Below are 15,105 nucleotides of genomic sequence, written 5' to 3' on the forward strand. Positions count from 1 at the left end.
CTCACAATTCCCTCTGGTGGCATGGCCCTTCATGGCTAACCAATCCCTCTTCTGCATGGCCAAAACGAAATCCTCTTAACTCTATCGAAAAATGCACAGAAACTCAATCCTTACACATCGAAGTTGATGAAAATGATATTTTAGATAAATATTCATCATATCCCAAGGCATTTTTTGTTACATTTTTAGATTATGTAATCAATCCCTAAAAAAGCGAGAACCAATTGAAAATAGTAAAGCTCTGTATCATTTGACTCAAAACAAAATGAGAAATGCAAAAACTATACTAATTATTTTAGCTCAGAAAAGTTTTTATCCAGATGAATATAATCGTTTAAATAACTCTAAGACTATCTCAAACAAAAGTCCTCTCAAAAGCTTGAACCCATTTCTAGATCCAAATGCTATTATGAGAGTAAATGGAAGATTATCTCATTCCTCTCTTCATTATTCGGAACGTTACCCTATCATTTTACCTGGCAATTCTCGATTTTGCCAATTGTATCTAACCCATTTACACATATTTCTATCTCACGCTGAATGCAGTCAAATGTACAGAGCAGTGCAAACTGAATTTTTTTGTATTCAGACTCAAACCACATATTAAAAAGATAATACGTAACTGTAAATGTTGTATAGTATTCAAACAGCAGCCATGTTCACAAATAATGGCACCTTTACCTCCAGAGAGATGTAACCTTTCTTTACCCTTTCAAATAACGGGTATTGATTTTGCTGACCCGTTTGATTTAAAGACATCTTCGTTAAGAAAATCATCCTATGTTGAAGGTTACGTCAGTGTTTTCGTTTGTTTCAGTACGAAAGCCATACATCTAGAACCCTGCTCAGATCTATCCTCTGCTGCATTTCAGGCCGCATTTAGTCGTTTCGTTGGGTGACGATTTATCAATTGGGCGAGTTATTGTTCCGGTAGCTATGCGTACCTCAGCTGCACGTATATTGTTATCAAAGCCTGGGAATGTTTTCTCAATCCTTCCCACACGCCATTCGTGTGGTGGTAATAAATCATCTATTACAACCACGAGGTCACCAACATCAATGTTTGGAGAAAAGTTCTTCCGTTTGTAGGGCTTGTGTAGAGACTTGACATAGTCTTCTTTCCATCGCATGGAACATTGCCTTTAATTTTTCCCATCGGTTTATAAAGGACATATCCTGGTAGCTTTGTTCTGGGAACGCTATCAAGGCAGCGCCTCTTAAAAAGAGACCTGGAGTCAATGCTGTCAGATCTGTGGGATCTTCAGATAGTGCAGATATTGGTCGAGAGTTGAGTACTCCTTCAATACAAGCTTACACAGTAGCTAATTCTTCGTAAGTGAATTTATGGGACCCTGCAACTCGTTTAAAGTGGTATTTGAAGCTTTTTACGTCGGCCACCCATGTGCGGAGCTTGCGGTGGTATAAATTTCCACTCGAACCCGTGAGCAATGTATTTCTGAGCTATGTTGTGAGCTGCGTTTTCAACAGAAGCTGAAAATTTTACTTCAAGTGCTCTACTGCAACCGAGAAAATATCTGCCAATATCAGTTACTACCTTTTGGGGTAGGCCTAGTCACCCAACGAAACGACTAAATGCGGCCTGAAATGCAGCAGAGGATAGATGATGCAGTAAAATTCACAGTACTTTCGCAAAGAGTTCAACTCATATATTATGCAGATAAACGCATCCCGCAACAATATCGAAGAAGTTCAACTTTCTTATATTATTTTCCCGAAAAATTAGCTAACATACTCAGATTACCCGTCTGCAATCGCAAAAAAATTTTGAAACGTGACTCTTTAAGCACATTTCGACGATATTTGATGAAGAAACCTTTTCGTTACCTTAAAGAAAAATGAACGTGAACAATCATAAAATTAAACATCATGTTAACATTTCAACAATTATCTTCTATCTTCAAAAACAGGCAATTGAAACTTCTCTGAAATATTAATTATTCTCAATGTACGGGAATATTTTATAGAAATGACATATCTACATCTGATTGACCTTGGGATTTATGGACTATGACAATTTTCGGATGAACAATTACATATTTAGAACAATAAGATATCAAAATATGTATGGAGGTCCGCGAATTTAAATAAATTCCTCAAGGGGTCCGCGAAGTAAAAACCGGGTGAACCGCTGGTCTAGTCTATAGTCAAGCTATAGTTTAGTCTATAGTCTTGTCTATACTCTAGTTTATAGTCTAGTCTATAGGTTATAATCTAGTCTATAGTTTAGTAATTAATTGAGAAATTATTTAATTAATTTATTACTCAATTTATTTAAACAATTTTTTATTATATTAATGGATATAAAAATATATTAATATTAAAAAATTCTCTATAATTTTAAATTTTATAGATATGTAATTTAATGAAAATTATTTATAATTTGGTTATTTCCGGGCTTATAGCGATTTTTTTGAAATCGCTATAAACCGTTCCAAACAACCAAAGTTTTTCGCTACATTGACTATACTAAATAGCAAAAACATGATAGTAAAGATCCACCATCTATCTCTTTTCCACTTGCACAAGGTATTGAAATGTAATTTCAAAACATTGTGCAAGTCTATCTATCTCTTTTCCACTGTTACTAGGTATTGAAATGTAATTTCAATACCTTATGCAAGTCTATCTATCTCTTTTCCACTTGCACAAGGTACTGAAATGTAATTTGTATTTTTTTGTGGTAAAATTTTGGGGAAAAATAATATTAAATGAAATTTTAGAATATAAAGAATTTATTATTTAATAATATAGCTTTTTAGTAAATATAAACACATATATTTTGTGTTCACATTACAGCCAACAAATATTTGATAAAAACGTCAAATATTTGATAGGTGTGAACGTATCTTAAGCGATATCGTAAAAGGTACAAAATGTGGCAGCACTAAGTTTTTCTATCGCCAGTTTTCGTTAAATACACGAAGTTATAACGTACTGGAAATTTATAACTTACTTTTAAATTTAACAAGCTAAGAAAACTTACTTGCGCTAGAACCACCAAGAAGCTCAGTCTATTAAACATTTTATACCTACCGTAAAAACTAAATAATTGAAAGTTATACTTACCGTATAACTAAAGATTTGAAATTAATACTTACCTTTACCATTGCCATTGTATACTTACCTTAAAACTGAAGAAACCTAATAAAGGAACCCAAAATTGAATTGTATTGAAAATTAAAAATACTTACCTCATCATTTCTAAAGGAAAATAAAAAGGTGATATTTATGCTATTGAACCAGCCTAAACAATACTCAACTAACCTCTAAATTTCTCTCAAACCCCAATTATAATTATTCAACTTCTGAGTAATTATAATTATGTCTTTATTATAGATTATACCCTTTGATCTTATTATAGATTACCCCCCTTTAGATCATCATATTTTTTAACATCTATAATAGAGATTTTATAGTACTTGTTGCTAAAGTATTCAATTATTTTAAAGTTATTTAACTGAAAGATGGTGGAAATGAAAATTTTAATTTACTGTTAAATAGTTTCCGTTAGCCAAACTGGCAGTAAGCGATTTTTAGTTTAATTTATAAAATCAATTTGGATAAAAATGGGGATAAAAATATTATTTTAAAAACAAAATTTTTGTAAACAAAAATCATATGTTTTTCACAACCGAAACACTTTAACAAAAACAAACTGCCTGTGGTTTTTGTATCCCTTAGTCAGTATTTTTGTAAATATGTCAGTTCATTAGTCATTGTAATAGTCCATTGACTTTCAAATTATACACAATTTTGTAACACCTGAAAATATTGGACCGGCACCCATCTAAAATAATATTAATCGGCTCAGAATCACTTTCTGAGCCGATTCAACGTCGTGGGAATTCTATATATGTATAAGTTTGTCATTCCTATTGTAATTTCTATAGCGTAATTTTCCGACCCTATAAAGTATATATATTGCGGATTCTTATAGATAGCGGTCTGTATGTTTGAAGTCGAAGGACTTTACGTGAACACCTACCTTAACGGTGGTCTCTTCCATCCAAAAATAACACTCACCACTGCCCCTTTGTGTATCTTATACGCAAGTTGCAAGTTTTGTACATGAATGAGATGGTCCATGTACAAGTCCGAAAGACATACCAAGTCCGAAAGACATACCAATTAATAAGACCACTGTAAAAAGCATGTTTTAGATTAAACTCCAACACACTCTGTCATGTAGGATTATCGCAAATAAATTAAAGAACAACTCCGTCCCTTCTTGTTAAACCATAATTTAACACACCATCACTCCATCCGTTCAAATCCAACATATTATTAATTTCTAGTCATGCTTTGTAATTTGTACAGAAATTTATCGCAAACATCATATTTCACCGTGTATCATTCTTTTAACCAAGCACCACCTTTCCGCGGAAATAGCACACATGATTGTGAATGGTATATAAGATTCGGCACAGCCGAATATAGATCATTTACTTGTTTTTGACTATTTAGGAAAACTCTAAAAAAAAATCAAAACACACAAACAAAAATACCGTTACTATTTCCCAATTTGTTTAATTTTTTTATCGCAAGTTAGCGAAAGTCTATATTTCAGGGTACAGATAGCGATCGAGCGATTTAAATACTTCATTTTCCCACGAATAAATCTTTTCGACTCGAGAGTTTACAAGAACACGTGTTACATTTTCTGAATGTAATATGTAAGTTTCTGTTCTGATTCAAATCGACCTTATTTTGTTCTAAATATTAATTAGATAATCCAGGTTTAGACATGTGATAGTTTTGCAGCAGTATTCCTATGATATTTACTTCAGCTTTATACCCTTGAAGGGTTGCCAGCCTGGCTGGATTGTCCAGTCATTTTGTTGCTTGTCCAGTTTCAAGCTAATATTTAATTCGTCCAGCTAAATAGAATTTTCTAGTACACTACAATAACTAGACAATAATTTTTATGTTGTACATCTGTTATACAACTATATTTGTTATTTTTATTGTTTTGTTTTTAGTATTTAATTTTAATTCTTACATACATATGCAACCCTTGAAGGGTTTCCAGCTTGGCCTTTAATGCTTGTCCATTTTAAAGCTAAAATTTAATTTATCGAGCTAAATGTACTAGTTAATCTGATACCGTAAACATTGGATCCTCACTCACCTTTTGGTGCACAGATCAAATTAAAATCACATATTGGGGAGAACAAATCTTTTCCCTCCTTCCGTTAATATTTTTATAGGAACTTTTTAGTTAAAGCACTTGTGGTACTTATATGAAAAAACGAACCATTCCGATTTTTATGAAAGGGGGAGTAAATTAAGTCCACAAAATTAAATTTCAAATTGAAAGTGAAATCGCAACTTAAAATTTTGCAATTTAAAATTTTGAATAAAAGGATGCTGTGATAATAAGTCGGAATTCTGAGATAAACCAAAATATATTTATTGGTATAAATCTAACTGATATTCTTTAGTAAGATAGCTAAGGAAAAAAAACAAAATAATTCGAAATCAAATGATGACTCATTACCAAAATATAGGAAATTGTATTCCCTACAAAAGTTGTATCAACATATAAAATCGTACGAGGAACAAAAATCGCTATACATGCAAAGATTTGATACTCATAACATTTGACTTCATCTGTATCATTGGGACCGCGACTTTTAGTTCTTTATTTAGTTTTAATGAATAAAGCTGAAAACGAGGTTTTATTTTATATTGTTAAATTCATAATTTTAGCCAGTTCTTCTGCGAATGTGGATGATTGCCTTTACACAGGTAAATAGCTTTGAAGAAAACTTTGGATGCAAAGCTTACATTCGCTAGACCAGACGTCGGCGTTAATATTGTTCTGAATACGAAGATTTTCGGCAGTTTACATGTATACAGCACGATCGCATACGAACTTCTCAAGAAGAGCGTCAAAAATACAAATATTTTATTTAGTTGCTTGGCAGCATTCGATGTCGCTTTGTTTCCGAAATTGTAAAAACAAAAGCATAATTTACAAAAACAACATACACCCTAAATAATTTTCTAGAATGCATAACAATGAAAGTAAATGAGGTCATTCTTATTTGACACTTTTTTGTACATTTTAATTTGAAATGTTCTTCCTATGTCAATAAATTATCATTCTTATGATTATATTTTGTTTATCAATATTCCCAATTTATAGTAGTGTAATTTAATCCCGTTAAAACGTCGGCGCTAGTTATGTTCTGACAACAAATATTACATGTATACAACACGATCGAAGACGATATTCGAAACAAGAGCATAAAAATATACATTTTAATTTGAAATGTTCTTCTTATGTCAATAAATTATCATTCTTATGATTATATTTTGTTTATCAATATTCCCAATTTATAGTAGTGCAATTTAATCCCGTTAAAACCGTCAAAAGCAGACGTCGGCGCTAGTTATGTTCTGACAACAAATACTACATGTATACAACACGATCGCGGACGAACTTCGAAACAAGAGCATAAAAATATTTTATTTAGTTACTTGACAGCATTCAACAAAGCAGGATGATGTCGCTTTTTTCAAGAAATTGTAAACACAACTTGAGAAAACAAAACAAGTATGAATTTATAGTCGGGCGTAGCCGACCATATGATACCCTACACCAGTCAGTATGTATGTTAAAAATGGGGATTATTTAAAAAAATTAAGCATTTGGTTTGTTTTTTTAACTTTATTTCGGAATATTTTTACTTTTTTGGCAAAAAAAGAGATTTTTTTAAGAGGGTTCAAAGGGGAGAAGGGCAAAATATGGCCGTATCCTTAAAAATGTTGGTAGGGGGAGTTAAGTCTGAAGGGGAGTTTGTATGGGGGATAGGGTCAAATGAAGCCCGATCATTACAAAAATCATTTAAAGTTCTATAAAACTATGTTTTGTCGACTTTTGTTAACATAATAGATCATTTAAATTAATTATAAGCCAAAAGGCCCTATTTGGGGGTACGGTTGTATGGGGGCTAGACGAAATAATGGACCGATTTTAACCATTTTCAATAGGCTAGAGAAGCGTGTGTGCCAAATTTCATCCAATTATCTTGAAAATTGCGGCCTGTACCTTGCGCACAAGGTTTACATGGACAGCCAGCCAGCCTGTCAGACGGACGGACATAGCTTAATCGACTCAGAAAATGATTCTAAGCCGATTGGTATACTTTAAGGTGGGTATAGGACGAATATTTTTGTATGTTACACACATCAGCACAAACCCAATATACCCTCCCCACTAAAGTGGTGTAGGGTATAAACAGCTAGCATTCATATTTCGAAAGAAATCTTCAAATCTGTGCATAAAATGGAAAAAAATTTAATATAAAAACTGTTTTTCAAAAAGTCCTATCTGAAGTTTTTTTAATTGCACTAAAACGCGTAAAAAATTGAGTAATTTTTTAAAGTACGTATTAAATATATTTGTAATCTAAAATAGGTCTATCTAGTAAAATAGGTCTATATGTATTGGAGATATGGTCAAAGCAAATATTATCAACGAATTATATTTTATGAAATTTTTGATTATGGGATGTTAAATAGTATATTTGCATAAAAATCAAAAAGTCCATAGATATAGGCACTGATGAGTCGCGATATGATAAAAGTATATGAGAACCCCTGTATTTTTTTTGGTGTATCATTGTGAAATTATATACACAAAACCAAAACTAACATTTTGGTTTTGTGTATGTAATGTACACATTTGTACGTACAACTGTGTACATTTCATTACAAATGTGTACAAATGTACACATTTGTACGTACATTATTTCCTGCAACGTGTAAGACACTTTGGTGATATGTTACAAATTAAAGAAGGAAGCAGACATTGTATGCAAGGCATACATACATACGTTTATAACATAAAGATCACTTGTATGTCCATCAATATATGCATATACATAACTACATATGTATAAAAACATACACATTTAAAAGTAAGAGGGCTGTGCCGAATCTTATATACCCTTCACCATAGTGTATTTTAAACATCTTTTATAAATTTTAAATTTTTTCCCGACTACATTATTATTACATCAAAAGCTAAACAAAAAGAACAACAACAAAATACACAAGGCATCTAAACCAACAGACATCTAAACCAGACGTCGGCGCTAGTATTGTTCTGACAACGAAGATTTTCGGCAAATTACATGTACACAACACGATCGCATACGAACCTCTAAACAAGAGCATCAAAAATATAAATATTTTATTTAGTTGCTTGACAGCATTCAACAAAGCAGGTTGATGTCGCTTTGTTAAAGAAATTGCAAACACAACTTGAAAAAAACAAAAACAACTTGCAAAATCAAGAGCATAATTTACAAAAACAACGTACACTCTAAATAATTTTCTAGAATGCATAACAATTAATGTAAATAAGTTAATCTTGTTTCATACTTTTTTGTACATTTTAATTAGAAATGTTGTTTTTATGTAAAGAAATTATCATTCTTAAGTACATTGATTACACATTGTTTATAAATATTCGCATTTTACAGTAATGCAATTTAATATTCAAAATTAAAAATAACCAAATATTTTTTCCAGTGCAATTTCAATGAAAAAATGCTAATAGTGTGTGTGTAGTTGTAATTTTTTTATCTGCCTCTCTATTCGCCGGTATATGATCTAAACATACATAACGAAAAACACAGAAAAACAAAAATAACAACGCAATGACGCCAACAGCATCCAAACCAAGGGTGCCCAAGCCCTATGCGCTTGGTACTCTTTTGTTTTTGTAAATGCGCTTAGCTATAGACCATTGGCGGCCAAACATGCCCTTGCGGGCAATGCGTTATTCTCACTTATACACACGCAATACAAATATTCTCAGCAACGAAACAAACTATACATAAAACAAAAACAATTTAAATTAGTGGCACTCTTTATGAAATGATACACAGAGAATATTTTAAAAAGCCATTACAAATTAATGTATGAATACTTTTTATAGAATGATCTATTAGACAAACTATATACATATATCAATACATCAAACTATATACAATCATAAGTACATACATTAACACATTTTTACTTCAAAATGTTCATCAATACATACTTTCATCAACGGATACATACAACAATACATACATCTCTTCCGTTATTCATTTATAATACTAACAATATGAATAACACAAATATGTACAAACATAAAATTTTTTCAGTGCAAAGCACAAATATTTTAATTTATGCTCTCTTTTATATATTGCAATACAACATACTTATGCGTTTTAAACATTCTCTTTCTGGCCACCACGGCTATAGACAGTGTGTTTTCTATACACTTATATGCGCTTAACAATAGCAATACGTTGTTGTTGTTCTTAACAGTATACAAAACAACAACACTTTCGTATTCATTGCATTGACGAGACGTAGATTTTGTTTTTGTTTATCGTAAAAAAATTGTTTTAAAAAGCACTTGGAAAAAATTTGTATTAATTTTAAATTTCAAACTTACATTATTCGCATAAAAATTGTTGTACAATAACTCACAATCTTCTCTCATATAATTGAAAACGTTTTAAATACTTTTTTCTATTAATTAAAAAATATATTTGCAAAACAAAAGGGAAAATTATTTCATTTTAACAAAAAATGCAAATCATATGGCGTAAAAAACTTGTCCTATTTTTTGAAAATGTTGCCACTGCGTCCTTCCGAATATGACCTATTTTTTATCAAAACTTCAACTTTGGGCGACATGTTCTAAAATCCCAAAGCTGGGATCAGAAAACTGAAAGCAGTTTTGGAAACCTCAGTATGTTTTCTATTTACTCCAAAAGTATTTTCCCAGCCCTGAAAGAAATGTGGACCCTATGGGCAAAAATGTAAAAAAATTCCATTTTTGGGATTTTCATTCCTATTTTTGGGAATTGCGGGATGCCCTTTGACCTTTTCAATTTTTTTTTTGCATTTTCTTATTTGTAATGACAAATTTAACAAGCGTTGAAAAATTCATTGAGTTTTATTCATAAATAAAGATTTTGTCATATATTACATATTTGTTAAATTTCTAAAACTATTATTTATATCAAAATTTTAATAGGGTCGCAGATAGCTACAACAATTTAGTCCATATTTATCCCTTAATATCTTTTTTTAGTTAGATATGGAAATTCTCGACCCTTTACAAAAAATTTCAAGCCAATATCTCAATTACATTCAAAAATATGTTCATTTAAACCTGTATCCTTTAATTTCATATTTTTCATATTTTAGTATTATATATGACAGAACATGTTTAAATCTTATATTTACCTAATTTCTATTTGTTTGCTTATCCTTATAATTGAAAGGTCCTATTATGCTTAAATATTCAGAAATTTCTAACTATTTTTACCTAAATTTTTTCGACAGATCATTTCGTTCTGTTTCGTTTATGATCATGTAGGTAAAAATATACAGGTAATGATAAATTCGATTCATTCACTAATAAGAAATATCAATGACTAAATTACAGGTTATAGTAATATAGTCCTAAATGTTAATAGGTAGACAGTTCGTAATTTTTTACTTTGGAATACCTGTATCGCAAATGACAAGAATTGGTATATAAGTAAACAGATTTTAAGTACCATATTTAATAAATCTACCATGAAGATTACATTAAAGTACGAAGAGTTGTGTTCCGTTTTAAGGAGTGTATCTTCAAAAGGGACAGAAAGAATTGAAGACATTTCAAATTATATAAAAACTACATATAGTAGAAAAGTAGACTTATATTACCTTCTGGATATGTATACCGATATGACAGATTATTTTATAGAAAATAAGTAGTGTTAGGAATTAAATAATTAACTAAATAATTTATAAAATTGTCTAAATATTTCATTCAACACCAAATGTATGTTCTGTCATACTTAATACTAAAATATGAAAAAGATGAAATTAAAGGACACAGGTTTAAATGAACATATTTTTGAATGTAATTGAGATATTGGCTTGAAATTTTTTGTAAAGGGTCGAGAATTTCCATATCTAACTAAAAAAAGATATTAAGGAATAAATATGGACTAAATTGTTGTAGCTATCTGCGACCCTGTTAAAATTTTGATATAAATCATAGTTTTAGAAATTTAACAAATATGTAATATATGACAAAATCTTTATTATGAACAAAACTCAATGAAATCTTCAACGCTTGTTAAATTAGTCAAATAAGAAAATGCAAAAAAAAAAAAAAAAATGAAAAGGTCAAAGGGCATCCCGCAATTCCCAAAAATAGGGTTGAAAATCCCAAAAATGGGATTTTTTACATTTTTGCCCATAGGGTCCACATTTCTTTCAGGGCTGGGAAAATACTTTTGGAGTAAATAGAAAACATATTGAGGTTTCCAAAACTGCTTTCAGTTTTCTGATCCCAGCTTTGGGATTTTAGAACATGTCGCCCAAAGTTGAAGTTTTGATAAAAAATAGGTCATATTCGGAAGGACGCATTGGCAACATTTTCAAAAAAAAAGGACAAGTTTTTTACGCCAAAGCATTCTGCGTAAAGATACCTTTTAGAAAACTATAAAATTTTTATATGTTCTTACAGAAAATTTTATTTTATTAATAAAAGAGTTAAGACACATTTTGGGCAAAAAAACGGCAAAAATCTAAAATTTTTTGAATTTTTAAATTAAAAAACGTATGTTTTTGAATCTGTAAATGATATTGATCTGAAATATTTTGTATATTTTTGGAAATTGTTGTCCAAACATACAAAAAAATACACAGCTGAATAAAACCAAATACATCTACACACACGTGTATATCTTTTTCTATATACAGTGTTGTTGTTGCTTTCTTAAAAATTTTTTGATGAAATTTTCAGAGGTTGTCTTGGATTTTTGCTCATATCTCCGTTATTTACCGACCGATTTTTCTGATTTTAAATAGCGATCTTCTCGAAAGCATGTATAATAGAATTATTGAAGATTCGGATCTCGCCGATATCTGGGGTCCTCTGAAAACTGATTTCAACAGACAGACGGACAGGCAGACGGATATGGATTAATCGACCCCGCTATCTCAAAAAGATCCAGAATATATATACTTTATAGGGTCGAAAAATTATATTATAGAAATTACAAACGGAATGACAAACTTATATATATACCCTTCTCACGAAGGTGAAGGGTATAAAAAGGTAGACAATATAATTCTTATACTTTCCCGCTTTTGCTTTTTCTGACCGTCATATAACCTAGGACTACACAATCACACATACATAATTATTTCCTATATTATTCGCTCGTTTTTACCGCCACAACAGAACCATTTCCTTACACACATTTGCTGATTTTTAAGTCGAATTTAACTCGAATTCAACTCGTTTTCCACACGTGAGTTGAAAAAAAACAAAAACATGTTAATATCGCTTACGAAGCGAATACAAAACACATAAAACTCTAATTAAAATTGTGATCGCGTGTTAAAAATTTAAAACGAACGGTATAAATAAAATAGCGATTGCGAGCGATACTTTTACTTACCCTATACCTACAAACAAAAAAAAACTGATCGGTATAGCGATATAGAGTCTAGCGACTAACTGCCCGTGTCAACATTTTATTTTTTTTATTAAATGTTTTTTAAATAACTCAACATACAAAACAACTTATTAGCATTCAAATAATAAAGGATATCTTTTAGGACATTACAATGAAAAATAAGTACTTCTTGTATTAGAAAACGAAGTTGTCTTTCTTTCGAATTCTACATACTTTGGAAGTTCAGCTTTTTCTGAACAGTTAACTAAACACTTACCTTCCAATATAGCCAGCTTGTGCCATCATTCCATTTCTATCGTCCATAACTCTTTGAGGTTGATTATTAACTACTTTTCCATCGTCGTTTCCTTTCCAGGTACCATCGTCTTCTTTAAATGATTGGCTCCTACAAGTAAGTAATTTTCATACATATTTATTATAGACTCATTATTTATTTCATTTTATTTATTTAACCGAGACCATAAAAGGCCATATGGAGCTTCCATAACAAAACGGACAACATCCATAACAAAACGGTTTTAACATCTTCGAATTTTTTAAATTTACTGCACATATTACGGTTCGGAAGTGTATTTTTGATCAAACAGTCCCAGTCGAAAAAAAAATCGAAATTCAAACATTTTAAAATGAAGTAAAATTCCTAAAGAAATATGAGAAATTCTCTTTTATTTATAATATCTTAAATATAAATTGATGAAGAATTTTTATCCAAAAGACTTTAGAGAATACGTCCATAAAATTTTGTGGTCAAGAGCAGTTCCATGTTGAAGAAATAAACACTTAAGCTGGAGGCCCACACCACCAAGCGGCGAGCGAACATGTCAGCTGATTTTGACATTTTATATTCTTTATTTAATCATCAGACTGTATACACTTGTTGAATGACTATATGACAATTATAAGTAAATAATTATGTACGTGGTCGCAATATTTTGAAACCAGGTAGAATATCTGTGGCTCTTCGGCTATGCATCAAAAAAATAATCAATCGGTGAAGTTCATTCATGTAAATATATTTTTTTACAAAATTTAAATTAAGGGGCTTTTGGATTAATAATTAATTTAAATATAGAAATAACAAGTTAGAGTGCTATATTCGGCTGTGCCTAATCTTAAATACCCTCCACCAGTTACTTCTATGTTATAACTTTTCTAATTGATCAAATATTTGTAGAAATAAGTTTTCTCATGTCTTTAATAGAAAAAATACCAAAAGTTTAATCTATTACAATAGCTTTATTTGGTAATAAGTAATGTGCGTTTATGAAATTTTGGTAAAAGAACTTTGTATAGGAGCTATGTCCAATTATGTATATAAAGGCAAAATTTCAGAACTCTTTACCTATATCATTACTTGGTAATAAATATCGTGAATCTAAGTGATTTTCTGGACCTAGTATGAGAGCTATGACCATTTGGTCGTTTGTAAAACAATTTTATAGTGTTTTGCTAAATGTATGGATATAAATATTTGGTTATGAGTTATGTGCGTTTTTTCTGATTTTCGGAAGGGAACCTTGTATGTGTGTTTTTTTTAAAGGGACCTTATATGAGAGCTCTGATCAATTATTGACGGATCGGAAAAACATTTCACAATATCATTTCTCTGTATATGAGCAACTTGTGCCAAACTTTATATGGATATCTTAATTTAGTAATGAGTTTTGTGTGTTTAAGTTATTTTCGGGAGGGGACCTTGTATGGGAGCTATGACCAGTTATGGACCGAAGGAAAAAAAATTATTAGTAATATTTCTGTATATATACAGTTATGTGAAAAATAATAGAGCCACTTGTTGTTCTATAAATTTAAGTTTTTTTAACGTGTACAAAATGTTTTTAGAAAAAAAATTTTTTATGCATTTTTAGAATGTCTCTTTCTTATTGTAATCCCGTTATTTTTTCTGTAAATGAAGCAGCATTTATAACTATATAAGTGTTTGTATGTAAATTGAAGAAAAACAAGTGTGAAATAAAATAGAGCCAACTGTAGGAACAATTATTAAATTTTTTATATTTTAATATTAATGTTAATTGTTTAAGAATTTTATTTATAATGAAAAATTAAATATTTTTAAATCAAACAATAACAGGAAAAGTTTTTGTATAATAATAAAATTGTAAAACTAAAGTGTTTTAAGAACGAGTTAAGTTCCTACATCTACTTTCCAGTGTGAAAGATATTATTATATATTTGATTTTATAGTTTATAAACACCAAATATGTATGGTTATTTAGCTCCGCAATATTATATAAAAACAATTATTCGTTAGGCAGGATCGCCAATTGATGTAGGAACAATTATTAAATTTTTTATATTTTAATATTAATGTTAATTGTTTAAGAATTTTATTTATAATGAAAAATTAAATATTTTTAAATCAAACAATAACAGGAAAAGTTTTTGTATAATAATAAAATTGTAAAACTAAAGTGTTTTAAGAACGAGTTAAGTTCCTACACCAACTTTAAAGTAAAATAGAATATCAAATTAAAAAACAACTTCTTTAATATTTTTTTTTTTTTGAAAAGGTGAGTAAAAAGGCAGACTATCTTATTTCTATTTTAATTAAAAAAATATTGAAAAA

At 30.2% G+C, this 15,105-nt stretch overlaps 1 protein-coding gene across 2 annotated transcripts in view; it reads right to left on the reverse strand.

The window, feature by feature from the left end:
• LOC111689226 (synaptosomal-associated protein 25) overlaps nucleotides 1-15,105 on the reverse strand; it is a 648,407-nt gene that overhangs the window by 45,504 nt on the left and 587,798 nt on the right. For both annotated transcript variants that reach the window (XM_046948035.1, XM_046948034.1), the window contains exon 6: nucleotides 12,775-12,903. In XM_046948035.1, coding sequence (XP_046803991.1) covers nucleotides 12,775-12,903 — 129 coding nt within the window. The remainder of the gene's footprint in view (nucleotides 1-12,774; nucleotides 12,904-15,105) is intronic.

Source organism: Lucilia cuprina, chromosome 4 (genome assembly GCF_022045245.1).
Source record: "Lucilia cuprina isolate Lc7/37 chromosome 4, ASM2204524v1, whole genome shotgun sequence".
Classification (NCBI taxonomy): domain Eukaryota; kingdom Metazoa; phylum Arthropoda; class Insecta; order Diptera; family Calliphoridae; genus Lucilia; species Lucilia cuprina.